The sequence below is a fragment of the Microcaecilia unicolor genome, chromosome 4, assembly GCF_901765095.1.
Source record: "Microcaecilia unicolor chromosome 4, aMicUni1.1, whole genome shotgun sequence".
NCBI classification, from domain to species: Eukaryota; Metazoa; Chordata; class Amphibia; order Gymnophiona; family Siphonopidae; genus Microcaecilia; species Microcaecilia unicolor.
This window is the reverse complement of record NC_044034.1, coordinates 226269459-226284519: the sequence shown is the minus strand read 5'-3', so window position 1 is coordinate 226284519 and position 15061 is coordinate 226269459. Positions and strand designations below refer to the sequence as shown.

The following is a 15061-nucleotide window of genomic DNA, read 5'->3' as shown; positions in this document are numbered from 1 at the left end:
CTTATTGTGAGAGCGGGACACGGGTCACCTGCCACAGAATAGAGCACATCAGCAAGGGAGCTCGCTGCACACGGAAGTGGGAGTTAAAAAAAAAGAACTCTACTCGGCTACTCCGAGAAGAGGATCCGACTTTTACCTTTTTCCACAATTTTTGTTTAATTGACAAAATCTTGAAGGTGAGGGGCTGCAGGCAAGTGGCCTGAAAATTAATTGTGTGTGTAGGGTGGGGGAAGGGGGGTAAATTCTTGAAGGTTCGCCTAGGGTGCCAACCTCCTTGCACCGAGACAAGCTCATCAAACTGCTTGCATTCTTTTCTTTGCAGAAAAGTTAAAACCTACGTACACCATTTATCCCACAAGTCTTCCCTTCAGCGCATGCTCACACACGAGCTAGCTAGTATGCAGGCCAGACATAGCAACCTCTCGAGCAGGCCGGAAAGTCAATGCTGGATAGGTGAATGACGGTGCGGTGCCCGGCGCGCGCTTTTCGGCGTGGGTGGAAGTCAGCTGCAGTGGGTGAAAGAAAGTCTCCAGCATTTAGCATGTCGCAGTCCCGGCTTCTCATATCCTTTCCTGTGTTACCGGTGTAGAGGTGTTTCTTTTTTTTCCCTGCTGTCTTCTGTCTGAACGCACCGGACTGCAGAACAAGTACAAGTATAATTTACACCTTGCTGTAACTGAGCGCTGCCGCCTGCCTCTCTCATCACTGGTGGAGAACTCACGGAGCTTAATAAAGCTTAAGGGTGGGGTTTTTTTAAATAGTGAAGAACGTCCATAAAGGACACACTTGGGCGGTTTTTTGGGGTGAAGAACGCCCATAATGGACGTCCATGATGAGCACTTGGCCATTTTTTCCGCCACATTTCATGAAGTTTTCAATCCCGCGCAGCCCCAACGAGAGGTACAGACCTCTCGCTACATTTTCCACCGTTAAGGCAATCAGAAAATGTTAGTGCATCTCATTACAATAGGGTTTCTACATGATTTGCTCATCTGCATTCTGTTTTCGTTAGCTGCTATCGTCATCGGAAAAGGGCGTTTAGTGCATGCCAGGGTAATCTACTTGCTCGTTAAAGGCTTGTTAAGTTTAGTGCATCTGGCCCTTAGTATTTGTATACACACACTTCAAATTGTGTATTTTCCCTGCATCTACAAGCTGCTCAGAAGTTGATGGGGATAATTTGCTTCCTTTACTCTGCTCTCCCCTTAAACACTCCTGGTTTTGTTTCACCATTGTTGAAACCTCCTACTGGGATTCCTTCAATATCCTGTTTTAATAGTATCCTTTAAGGATATTCCACTCTGAACCATATGCTCCTGAGTGACTGTTGGCTTCTCCTCCACCCCCCAATTCTAGTTTAAAAGTTGCTCTCTCTCCTTTTTAAACATTAGTGCCTGCAGCCTGGTTCCATCCCAGTTAAGGTGGCATCTATCCTTTCAGAATTACCTCCCCTTCCCAGAATGTTGCCCAGTTCCTAACAAATCTAAATCCCTCATTCCTGCAACATCGTCTCAACCACTCATTGAGACTTCAGAGCTCTGTCTGCCCCTTGGGTCCTATATATAGTTGAGCAGGGTGACATGGTAACAAAATACCTATACAACGTAAGGGATCCCTGTGCCCAGTGAATTTTTGAGATTTAAAAATCAGCCTTTTATCCATCTCGATGGACGAGATGTGGTGATAAAGTCCTGAGGATCAAAGTGCCTTCCCTTTAGAAAATGACATATTTAATATGTCTGCCTTTTAGATTCTAATCATTGCACTTTATTTCTGAAGCTACAATGGCATTCCATCCCTGTGGTGGCTGCACTTACTTGAGTGTCTGTGGTCGCAGTTTCTTTCCCTGTTTTTTGTCTGCAAGAGCACTCTCGATATCAGCATGGATCATTTCTGCCTGCAAGAGAAAAAAAACATGAGCCTCATTTCGACACAGCAGAGACCAGGAAGCAACTCCAGCTGTATGAAAGTCGCTGAGCTGCTAGCATCCCTCAGTGTCATGGACCCTGCTTGCTCCTTCTTTACCATGGTATTAGGCTTACTTTCTCCATCTCCTTTCTTTACAGATTTTCCATTTCTTATTTTTTTACAGTAAATAGTGTGCATGTTTGGCTATGGACATGTCCCACTTCCTGAAATCTTTTCCTCTTAGCAAAAGATACTGAAGCATAGGCCATATTGATGGCTTAAATTCATCAGGGTTCTCCTTCCTCAGGTTTCTGGAAAAGATGAGCACAACTGCACCCCAATTTCTCCTATTCTAGAGAGGTGGAAATAATAAGAGCCAGGCAGGAAGAGTAAAGAAATGGTGTGTGAGTCCCTGAGGACAGAGAAACAGAAGGGAATGAGGTGAGAGGCTGTGTGTGACAGCTGCCTGAAGAAAACTATAGGGGAATGAGTAAGGACAGACACCATGCATGATGTCTCCCTGAGGCAACCTAGATGGACAGAAGTAAGAAGGGGGGGGGGGGGGTAGTAAAAATCAAATAAATATTACTTTGTTATTATAAAGCTAGTGAAAAGTTCTTACAAAAGATATATCTAGTGTATTTCAATGCAATTCAACTTGAGCTACTGATGAAAAGGTATAAACTAAATTTAAAACAAATCATGCATTTTTATTAGTTCTATTATTAGAGTGTTAGCATCTTTGTGATGCAGGGCCTTGCTGTTTGTGAATGCCCTTCCCACTGCTTCTGACCTCCACATCACAGTTGAAGAAGTGAATGTCTGGTTTGCTTTGCTCCGAGTCCTGGCACACCAGAAGTAGCACAGAGGAGTACCGCATAGCTGTTGCCACTGTTTGGCAGTGATGGATGATGGACAGTGGGAAGTCTTCCAGCTCTTCCTGTTAAATCAGAGAACAATCAGATTCTATGGTGCATCACAGGATAGACATAAATGTTCATATTCAGAGAAGACAAATGATTGCAGTTCTCTACATGTAATCACAGAGTAACAGAAGGCAGACAACTTAAGACTCTGGCCCATCATCTGTTGCTTCTACTCCATACATGAATTATTTAAAGAAGATAAAATACATGAGCTTTCTAGACCACAAAAACCTTAGTTTCAGATGTCATCCTTCTTTGGATAATGATAATGCAGGTCCAATAAAAGGTACTTTGTTTTATTAGATTATTTATATACTGCCTTTCTGTGGTAGAACCAAAGCGGTTTACATATTATATACAGGTGTTTTTTCTGCTCCTATTGGGCTCACAATCTAAGTTTTTGCACCTGCAGCAAAAACCAGGATCACAAGGAGCCACAGTGGGAATCTAACCCAGTTCCCCAGGTCTCGGCCCCTGCACTAACCATTATGTTACTCCTCCATTTTGCCTTGCACAAGCCTTTGTACATTTTTCATATTCTGAGGCCTATATTAATACAATTTAAAACACATTAAAGTAGAAGTTTGTTTCACTGGTCTGTACAACTTACTGTGCACTTTCAACAGAAAACAATAGCGATGGAAATATTCAGAATGTAATTAAGAATATGAAACCCTAAAGTATTGATTTTATAAGCCCTAGATATTCTCTCCCAGTCCTCAAAGTCTGCCAACAATTCAGGTTTTCAGGATACCCCTAATGAATATGCACGAGAGATTTCTGTATACCTTCTACCTCCACTATATGTAAATCTCTTCCATGCATATTCATTAGGGATATTCTGAAAATTTGACCTTTTGGTGGCCCTTGAGGACTGGGAGTGAAGACCACTGGCATAAGCTTTCACACCTCCTTAAGTTAATACATGGCAAAAGCCCCTTTTGTAGTAAAAACAACCATTAACAACCATGAGTTGCATAGGATAAGTATCTACCAAATTTTGCAGATAAGGATGGAGCAGTTTATGCCCATTCTTTTTGGGCAGAATATCTCCAGCTCTTTTGGTTTGATTGGGGAGCATCTGTGGACAGCAGTCTTACCACAGAATTTGTATTGGACTCGGATCTAAGCTTTGGTTGGGCCACTTGAGGGCATTCATTTACTCCATTGTTGCTTTTGCCTTTGCCTTGTGTTTACAATCACTGTTCTGCTAACAGGGACAGCGAGGTTGTGAAGTTCAAGAGAGATTATGGATGGTATAAAATATAAGCAGACCTTGGAAAAAAAACCTGTTCCATTCTGCTAAGACTGAGGAATTAATATACTCAAGAAACTTACATGTAATGGAAGTAGTGATTCAGATTCAATACCTGGATGTTAGTCATAAGGCCAAAAGGATCCCAAAATATGGAGGAGATATAACTATATTTTGAGATTCCTGTAAAGCAGAACAAGGATTGGACTACACTAGATTACAGTAGGGCCTACAAAACCAGTCACAGAGAGCCATAAGTGGAATGGATTTCAGAACCAAGCTATGAAAATTATCATTGCCCTGAAAACTGGTAGGCTGACGTTCAAAAGGACTGTTATGTTTACTAGCTGCCAGTGAATATACAAGTCCTCTGGCCACCAATTTTCAAAGTCACTATAGGGATATTTCCAGTGAAAACTGCAAGTCTGTGGACACAAAGAAAGCGTAGTTGCTTAACTGTATGTTTTCTGTGTATTGGCCACTGTGGATTTGATGGACCTTCGGTCTGTCCCAGTATGGCAATACTTATGCATTTTAGGATAATGCAGGCACACTGAGTTTCCTCTGCAAGCTGTTTCCACAAAACCATCCCCTCTCGCTTGATAGTCAAACACTTAAGACCATAAGAGTAGCAATACTGGCTCACCCCAACGGTCCATCTAGCCTAGTATCCCGTTTCCAAACAGTGGCTAAGCCAGGTCACAAGTACTTGGCAGAAACCCAATTAGTAGCAACATTCCATGCTACTAATCCTGGGGCAAGCTACTAATGTCTGGCTCAATAGCAAACTATGGAATTTTCCTCCAGGAATGTGTCCAAATCTAGATACATGGGCGTAGTTTGACTGTCTCATATCGGGGGGCAAAGGATAGGGAGAGGCATATTAACATATTCATTTGTTTATGTGTGTGTGTGTGTATATATATATATATATATATATATATATATATATATATACACACACACACACACATAAACAAATGAATATTTTATTCAGAATTTATTAATTGGAATATGTCAGCTTTTGGAAATGTGCATCTGTGATATTTTGCATGTAAGTTTCAATATTTCTAGTATTGCTGCATGCTGAGTCTGACTTCTTGAGGTAACTTTCCAGTTCAGTATTTTGCCTTCATATTTTTTTTTATTTCTAGTTCCTTGTGTCATATCTGTTGTGTCATGTGTGATCAAGGTGCAGTATTCTGCTAGTGTGTAGTATCTGCAGCCCTTTTTCTTTTGTTTTTTTTGTCACTAGGTAGTGTACTGGTGTTTTGGAGCCCGGTGTAACTACAGTGCTGCCTTTCCACGCATAAGGTTGTAGCTTGTCCTGTCCTTGGAATTAGTGCTGTTATGGTTTGAGTATGAGTGGGTTTTTGCACAAGTTTGTGTATAGTGTTTTGCAGTGGAGAGATTGTGTGTTACTGAGGTGGCACCAAAACATCAGAAAGGGTTGTAGAGCCTAAATCATGACACACTACCTCTTGAAGGATCTACATATAGAGCTTATGCATTTCTAAGGTCTACACTGGCATGGTATGGGAAAGGGAGTGGGGAAATACTACTGGAGAGGAAGAGGGAGTTCTGAATAAGGAGGAAAGAAGGAAGGAAGAAAGGAAGGAAGGGAGAAAGAGCTGGCTTTTTTGAGAATAACCATAATGAATATATATGAGATATCTCATACAGTGGGGGAAATAAGTATTTGATCCCTTGCTGATTTTGTAAGTTTGCCCACTGACAAAGACATGAGCAGCCCATAATTGAAGGGTAGGTTATTGGTAACAGTGAGAGATAGCACATCACAAATTAAATCCGGAAAATCACATTGTGGAAAGTATATGAATTTATTTGCATTCTGCAGAGGGAAATAAGTATTTAATCCCTCTGGCAAACAAGACCTAATACTTGGTGGCAAAACCCTTGTTGGCAAGCACAGCGGTCAGACGTCTTCTGTAGTTGATGATGAGGTTTGCACACATGTCAGGAGGAATTTTGGTCCACTCCTCTTTGCAGATCATCTCTAAATCATTAAGAGTTCTGGGCTGTCGCTTGGCAACTCGCAGCTTCAGCTCCCTCCATAAGTTTTCAATGGGATTAAGGTCTGGTGACTGGCTAGGCCACTCCATGACCCTAATGTGCTTCTTCCTGAGCCACTCCTTTGTTGCCTTGGCTGTATGTTTTGGGTCATTGTCGTGCTGGAAGACCCAGCCACGACCCATTTTTAAGGCCCTGGCGGAGGGAAGGAGGTTGTCACTCAGAATTGTACGGTACATGGCCCCATCCATTCTCCCATTGATGCGGTGAAGTAGTCCTGTGCCCTTAGCAGAGAAACACCCCCAAAACATAACATTTCCACCTCCATGCTTGACAGTGGGGACGGTGTTCTTTGGGTCATAGGCAGCATTTCTCTTCCTCCAAACACGGCGAGTTGAGTTCATGCCAAAGAGCTCAATTTTTGTCTCATCTGACCACAGCACCTTCTCCCAATCACTCTCGGCATCATCCAGGTGTTCACTGGCAAACTTCAGACGGGCCGTCACATGTGCCTTCCGGAGCAGGGGGACCTTGCGGGCACTGCAGGATTGCAATCCGTTATGTCGTAATGTGTTACCAATGGTTTTCGTGGTGACAGTGGTCCCAGCTGCCTTGAGATCATTGACAAGTTCCCCCCTTGTAGTTGTAGGCTGATTTCTAACCTTCCTCATGATCAAGGATACCCCACGAGGTGAGATTTTGCGTGGAGCCCCAGATCTTTGTCGATTGACAGTCATTTTGTACTTCTTCCATTTTCTTACTATGGCACCAACAGTTGTCTCCTTCTCGCCCAGCGTCTTACTGATGGTTTTGTAGCCCATTCCAGCCTTGTGCAGGTGTATGATCTTGTCCCTGACATCCTTAGACAGCTCCTTGCTCTTGGCCATTTTGTAGAGGTTAGAGTCTGACTGATTCACTGAGTCTGTGGACAGGTGTCTTTCATACAGGTGACCATTGCCGACAGCTGTCTGTCATGCAGGTAACGAGTTGATTTGGAGCATCTACCTGGTCTGTAGGGGCCAGATCTCTTACTGGTTGGTGGGGGATCAAATACTTATTTCCCTCTGCAGAATGCAAATAAATTCATATACTTTCCACAATGTGATTTTCCGGATTTAATTTGTGATGTGCTATCTCTCACTGTTACCAATAACCTACCCTTCAATTATGGGCTGCTCATGTCTTTGTCAGTGGGCAAACTTACAAAATCAGCAAGGGATCAAATACTTATTTCCCCCACTGTACATATTCATTATGGTTATTCATAAAAAAGCCAGCTCTTTCTCCCTTCCTTCCTCCATATTAGCATATTTATATATTTATATATATATATATATATATATATATATATATATATATATATATATATATATATATATATATATATATATATATATATAAATGAATATGCTACTATGCCCCCCCAAATGAAACAGTCAAACTACGCCCATGGTCCCAGTATGGCAACACTTATGTACTTATGTAAATATTTCATTATAGAAAGGGTGGTGGTTAGGACTGTATATAAATTCAAGAAGGCATGGAACAAAAGCATTGAGGATCTCAGAGGGAGAAGACGGAACTGTAGAGCTTAGTAGCTAGCGCAGCTGCGCAGACTGGATAGACCAACTATCAAAAGTTTTGAATGATTCTATATTTTCTCCCCCTTTCTCAGATGCTCATCCTGCCCCTCTCCGTATCTCATACCTTTGTTGTAGAGTCCAGTAGTCGAATGGATTTATCGTTCACTTCTAACAGCATCTCCTGGGTCCAAATCTTCTCCTTGGCCTCTAGCTGGACAAGTTTTTTGATGGCATCATCAACTGTTATAATAGCTTCACTCTTATCCATCACAAATGTAGCCAGATGCTGGAAATAAAACACAGAAAATGTATGAACTTGGATAAAACAGAGGACCATATTCTCAGTGTGGTCCATTTCCCTTCTGTAATGACTTCTCTGACTCTTCAGACACTGTACTAAATGTGAATGTTGTAAATTTAGCTGGAATTGCAACTTCTGCAGGTTAATAAACACAAATAAAAGAAAACAAAAAAAGAAAATAAGATGAAACCTTTTTTATTTCACCAATTTAATATATTTTCGAGCAGATTTTGAAGGCCAGAAATTTGTTCCTCAGGTCTGGACATAAATGATAGATTATTACAATTTACATGCAAGTTTCAGCAATTTACACCAGCTCTATGGCTGGCATTAAGTGCTCATGCCTAAACGTAAGGCAAGTATGTTACCCAGTATGCTAATATCATCTTGCACCGACCCTGCTAATGTCAGATATTTATTTATTTGTTGCATTTGTATCCCACATTTTCCCACCTATTTGCAGGCTCAATGTGGCTTACAATTTTTCCGTCATGACTTATGCCATTTCAGAATACAGATACAATTGGTAATACATATAGAACATGGATGATATAATGAACAGTCAGGTAACACATATTTAACATGGATTACATACAATTGGTATCACATATTGAATGTGGATTACATAATGAAATTAGACACTACGATATAGGGAGAAAATAATCCGATTATTAAATAAATGATGGTGAATTATGAGAGCAAGGATAGCAGTCTGAGGACTGCTGATAACTTCACCGGGCTTTCCCACCTCAGCTTTACTCAGCATCCAGCTTAAGATGAATCCAAACTACTGACAGATGACGCCCATAAGAAGCGGGAAAATCGGTCAGGATTCAGAACAGTCTGAACCTCGGCAAATGGATATGGGATGGTCTTGATGTGAGCTGAAATCATTTGCTGCAAATTGGAAAAATCTGATCAAATTGAAAATCCCCGCAGTCTCTTGCTCTACCTCCTTTGTCCTCTCTAACTCATCTCCATTATGTAGAAGTCCCATCCAGTTTGGGTCTAGATTTTAGTAACCAAGGAAGGGCAGTGGATGATCTACATATCATTGAATATTGAAGAAAAAATTGACCACAATATGAGATCTTCTGAAATCAGACCAAATGAAGAAAGGGCAAAAAGTAACATGAAAATATTACATTTTGAAAAAGTCAAATTCAAGGATAAACTGGGCAGAGTGTTTTAGTAAGGGCATGTAAGAGAGATTTATTCTTATTTTCTGATTAATATCTTACATGCAAACAATGTATCAAGAAAGAAATTTAACACAAGTTCATATTAATGAGGATACAGAGAGACTTCCAAAAGGAAGGAAGGAAGGAAGGAAGGAAGGAAGGAAGGTGTTTTACATTATTTTGTATATTTGCCAAATGAATGTATATCAATGGGAAACAGAAAATAAAATAAAATTAAACATCTTATGTGATTACACCAAGAAGCTGTCATAAATACCTGATAGGGAGACAGAATGCTTCTCTAATCCACCGAGCCAGTAACAGACTGTAAGAGGGTGCTCATGGAAGTTAAAATTAGCAGTTAAAGAAATATTACTACACACAGCAATGCCATTCTACATGAATAATAAAAACCTGACAGAGTGCTCTGGATCCTTTTCTGGATGAGATCAGAAACACTGCAGAACATTATTCGGAAGTAAGCTTACTGCATAAAGACCAGCAGATTCCCTACATCATTATTGTATGCCTAATAAATACTCAGCTGCCTTATCTATTTTGGCAGGACTACTGCAAAAATGTCAAGTTTCACTCAACAAACCCCCCATTTACTAAGCCACGTGGTAATGCCGACACAGCCCATTCATTTTTAGGCTCTGTCACTCTCTCATTGTGGGCCCCTTCTCTCACTCATTGTGTGTGCCACACTCATTTGAAAGCTCTCTCATTCGCACAGCTTCTTCTCTCATTCATTAGGAGTGTGTTACACTCAGCTGAAGGCGCTCTCGTTCTCAATCTGTCAGCCCCTTCTCCAACTCACTAGGAATGTGTTACACTCACCCAGGGGGTGGACTGACCATTAAGACAATAGGGCAATGCCCAAGGGCCCACAACAGTAGGGGACCTTTTTTCCATAGCTTCCATCACCGTTTTTGATAAGTGGTTAGGGGCCCATGATCCTTAATGACCAGATCTCTGTCAGCCCACCCATGCACTTAGCTCAAGACTCTCTCACTCATTAAGAGTCTGTCATACTCATTGAAGGCTCTCTCACTCGCATACTCTGAGCCTCTCACTCATTAGGAGTGTGTCACACTGAAATGAAGGCACTCTTGTTCTCTATCTGTGAGCTCCTTCTCCAACTCATTAGGAATGTGTTATATTCACCCAGGGGAGGACTGACCATTGAGACAGAAAGGCAATGCCCAAGGGGCCTATTCTCCCCTAGCTGCCATCTATTTTAATAATTTTTGATAGGGGATTAGGAGCCCATGACCCTTAGTGCCCAGGGACCCAAATCACTGTCAGTCCACCTCTGCACTTACCTTAAGGCACTCTCACTCTGAGCCCCTTTCCTCACTCATTAGAAATCTGTCATACTCATTGAAGACTCTCTCACTTGCACACTCTAAGCCTCTTCCCTCCCTCATTATGAGTGTGTCACACTAATTTGAAGGTTCTCACACTCTGAGTCCCTTCACTCATCACAGCCTCAGTGCCAGTGAACTGATCCTGATCACTGCATTCATGACAGGCGGCCTAAGAGAAGAAAAGTGGCCCAAGCAGTAGGAAGCAGTCAGAGCACAACTTGCTGCCTTCAGTGGTTGACTGGCTCAGTTAGCTCCTGAAAACCAATCAGCTCTGAGGAGTAGGTCTTATGTAGCTCTTTTGAGAATCACTTTCTAAAGTTCAGGAGGGAGAGTTGAGCAAAAAAAAAAAAAAAAAAAAAATAGAGCCCTGTGTCTCCCCCACTTTGTGTGTCTCCTCCTTCATGTTTTTCTGTGATTCAATGGCTCTCCCTCTTCATTTCTATCTGTATCTGTGGCAGCCTGCCTCTTTCCTTCTGTGACTCTCTCTGCTTCTCCATCTCTATGAATGTGTGTGTCTACCTCATTCCATCAGTGCTTGTGTATACAGTAGGGATGGGCTGTCATCTGCACTCTTTTTAAAGAGTGCACACTGTGTGAAAGCGGGGCACTGTAAGACAAGCAAGCTTTCTTTCACTTGATGTGCACTTTTTTTTTATTTGAACTCGCATACAATAAATACATCAAAGAATACTTTGAATAAAGAGCCATAAAAAGAAATTCAACAAACAAAAACTGAAATTTGAGACAAACATTTGACTATATAGTCCACTAATGGGTGAGGCAAGAATCCCATTACCCCTGAGGAAGAAGGGCTTAATACAGAAAACAAAGAAAACTAGCAAGTTGAATGTCAATTACTACAGTTGCTCAGCATTAAAGAGGCAGCTCTTTCTCCATTAACAACAGAACCTTTGCCTTCTAAGAAAAAATGCAATTGAGAAGAATCATAAAAAAATAATAAATGACCAAACAGAACAACATATTTGCAGGGATATTTAAATTGAAACTTAGCCCCTAACTCAATAACTCGCTGACAAAGGTTTAGGAGTTGCTTTAATCTGGATTAAGTAGACCTAGCCACATCAGGAAAAATCAATACTTGCCCTCCAACAAAATTTAAGTCTTTAGTTTTAAAGTAGTATTAAAACATCCTTATCTGGTTGGAAAACAGAAAGTCACTAATAAAATAGACCTTGTAATAACTTTTTCGTGGGACTTCTTTAGAATGCCCACCAGGTCCAAACTATCTGAAGAAAAACATCTACTGCAGACAGGTCTCTTTCAGGAGTAGACTGTTTCCTTGAAGTAGGAAGATCGTAAATCCTATGTAATGGAGGAAAGCCTTCAGCTGTATATTTAGAAACCTCTTTCAAATATTTATAGAGCAACTCTTTAGGTGATAATGGCATTAATTGAGGAAAGTTTAACAAACAAGTTCCATTTTGTATAGTTCTCAAAATTCACCAACTTTCTCTGAAATAACATTCACTCTTGCAAAACTGTTGCACTTGACCTGAAAGTTCTTCAATTTTCCCTCCATTAGAAGTCACGGTTTCCTCCAATTTCTGGATCCTGACAGCATTTTCACCAGTAGTTGGCAAGCATAAGGCACATACCTTATATAGTGAATCTAAAGCATTCCAGATGGAGTCAAGAGTCACCTCTATCGGTCTCACCAAAGGAGGAATAACTAATCTCCTCCCTAGATCATCTAAAGCTTGTCCAGGAGAGAATGGGATAGAACCTCTGGTTCCACATATAAGAACTCCAGAGGTGGAAGGCAGAGCCAGCACCCCCAACAGAAACTGCAACCAGCGGTGTAGTTCCAGCCACTGACAGTATCTCAAGCATTGCTATATCAGAGAGTGCTGGAGGAATAAATGAACCAGCCAGGCTGAGCGAAGCATCACTCCCCAAATGAGGGTTCATCCTCTTGCCCTGTGCAGAAGGAATGCCCGAAGCGGCACTCTGGTGCACAAACTGCTAAATCTCCGTTTGTCACAGAAGGGGAACAGAAAGCAAGCTGAAGGGAGCCTGCGACTTCCCTTTTCATTTAGGCATAAAGGGGCAGGTAAGCTACCTCTAAGGGCAATGGAGCACAGTTATTAGTGTCTTTGCCCGATGGCCATCTCCCTCTGTAGTTCCCATTTTTTAAAAATTCTCCCACACCCATAGTTGAGTCACTCCATTTCCTTAGTGTCATTTTATGCTAAAGGTTTACGTTCTCATAACACATCTCTTTGATCCTGAATTAGGTTTTTTTAAAATCTCTATAACCTTAGGTCTATCAGATGTGTCCTGAATTCCAATGCACGTCACACTCTTATCATGCCTTTGTTGGTTCAACACTCAATTACCGTACTGTGATCCATAGGAGCCGACTCTGTGGGTGCTGTGGGTGCTTGAGCACCCCCAATATTGAGAAAATTCCTTGTATGTGTCCAGGGAGGGGTTATTTCCATTAAGCTTAGCACCCCCCAATAATTTTGAAAAGTTGGCACCTATGCTGTGATCTTTGCTGGCCTTGCTTAATCAGTAATAAAGTGACTTCAATCTCTTCAGAACACAGCAGCCCATTTTCTCTGCCGTGCCCATAGGTGTGACCATGTGTTCCCTCTTTTTTTGTCAGCTTCACTGGCTCCCGAAAAAATACAGTACAATTCAAGGTTCTTGTTTTAACTTTTCAGGCCCTTTATTTTGGTTCTCCCTCATACTCATCCTTCCTTCTTTTTCCCTATAACCCCCTCCTGTGCCTTATGTCCTGTTAAAGATCATCACCTTTCCTGGCCCTCCCAAGACCCTTATCTTTGGAACAATCTGCTTATTCCTTTGTGTGCTGCTAAACTCATCTTTTTGGTAAAGCTTTTGTTTGATAGTTATGATTGTTTATCCGCCCTTGATATACTGCTACATCTGAGGACAGAACTGAGTGGTTTACAGAATAAATTGATAGAATAAAAATTGAGACTAAGAAAGGAACTGTGATTTGTTAGATAGGACAATGGGGAAAACACAGCCAATCATGCAAGAATTCCTTGGAAAACAAGGGTAGGAGAAGGGGGAAGAAGGGAAAAACTGTAAACATAGATCCAACAGCCACTACTGGGCACTGAAAGCCTGATTAAAAAGCCATAGATTGTAGGCCTTGGATTCTGCAATTGGAACTGAACTTTTGTTTCTTGTATCTTTCTCCCTGGAATGCCTGGCTCTTTCCTATTTGAATTATAGTTCTTTTCCATCTTTTCTACTTGATTTTATATTGTAAACAACTTCGACTTGTCTCATAAACCACAAAATATTGTAAATGGGCAATATTTGTTAACTAGTACAAAAGGCCCGTTTCTGACACAAATGAAACAGGCGCTAGCAAGGTTTTCCTTGGATTGTGTATGAGAGTGACTCTGCGAGAGAGAGAGAGAGTGAATGTGCGAGTGTGTGTGTGTGACAGAGAGAGAGTGAGACTGGGTGTGAGTGTGTCTGTGAGAGAGAGTGTGTGGGTGAGAATGAGAGTGTGTGCCAGGGGCCCCCCCTCCCAGTTCCAGGGTCATCCCCCCTCCCTCCCTCCGAGTTCCAGGTTCGTCCCCTCCCTCCCTCCGAGTTTCAGGGTCCCCCCTCCCTCCGCGTTTCAGGGTCGTCCCCTCCCTCCGAGTTTCAGGGCCTCCCTCCCTCCGAGTATTCTTCCAGCTGCACTACAGGCTGCTGATGAGCCGGCGGCGGGTGTGGCTCCTGATCGCCGCAGCCTGGCTGCTGCCGCCCTGCTCTTTCCCATCGCCATCCCTGGTGGTGCTGTGATCCGCATCTACTTCTCGCGGGCCTTGCTGCTCTGTAACCTGGACTACGCCAGCAACGTGCCCTACTCGCTGCTGCTGACAGCGCTCATCTTCTTCCCCTGCTTGGCCATCGTCACCGTGACCAATGGGCGCCTTTTTTCGCAGGTTCTGATGTGGTCATCATAATGGGTACGGTGATGTCAGCCTGTGCTACGGAGTCTAGCAGACCAACTCGGAAGAAGTCACGAACACAGGCAGCAAGACCAATAGAACACTGGAGGTGAGAATTATTATATAGGATATTTATTGTATTTGTTTATTGCAGATTTCTAGTTTACCTAATCACTAGGCGGGTTACAATTCACATAAAACAATACAAACTTTACAAGATATGACACAAACAGAGGTGTCAATCAAATAGAGCCCCCTCATTCAGTACTACTTCTCAACCATCACTGCTGACCATATGCATGCACAATAAATAAATAAATAAAATAGTTTTTAACTGTGTCTTTAGAAACTAGCACTGACAACACCATCTGCAGTTTGTTCCATTCAAGAAAATGTAGATTCCCTCGTCTCTACTAGATGTATCTTTAATAAAGATGGTAAAACAAGTTGATAGCAGAGAAAAATGGAAGAAAACTGTACATAAAAGATCAGTGCAGTAAGTGAAGAAATTGCACATAAAATAAAATAAAATGAATGAATGAGCAGGAGGCTCTGGAAACTGAGT

At 41.9% G+C, this 15061-nt stretch overlaps 1 protein-coding gene across 2 annotated transcripts in view; it reads right to left on the bottom strand.

Annotated features, from left to right (window-relative positions):
• EPS8L2 (EPS8 like 2) overlaps positions 1-15061 on the bottom strand; it is a 278628-nt gene that overhangs the window by 108091 nt on the left and 155476 nt on the right. For both annotated transcript variants that reach the window (XM_030201298.1, XM_030201299.1), the window contains 3 exons: positions 7828-7989; positions 2702-2848; positions 1818-1897 (listed from right to left, as the gene is read on the bottom strand). In XM_030201298.1, the coding sequence (XP_030057158.1) occupies positions 1818-1897; positions 2702-2848; positions 7828-7989 (389 nt within the window). The remainder of the gene's footprint in view (positions 1-1817; positions 1898-2701; positions 2849-7827; positions 7990-15061) is intronic.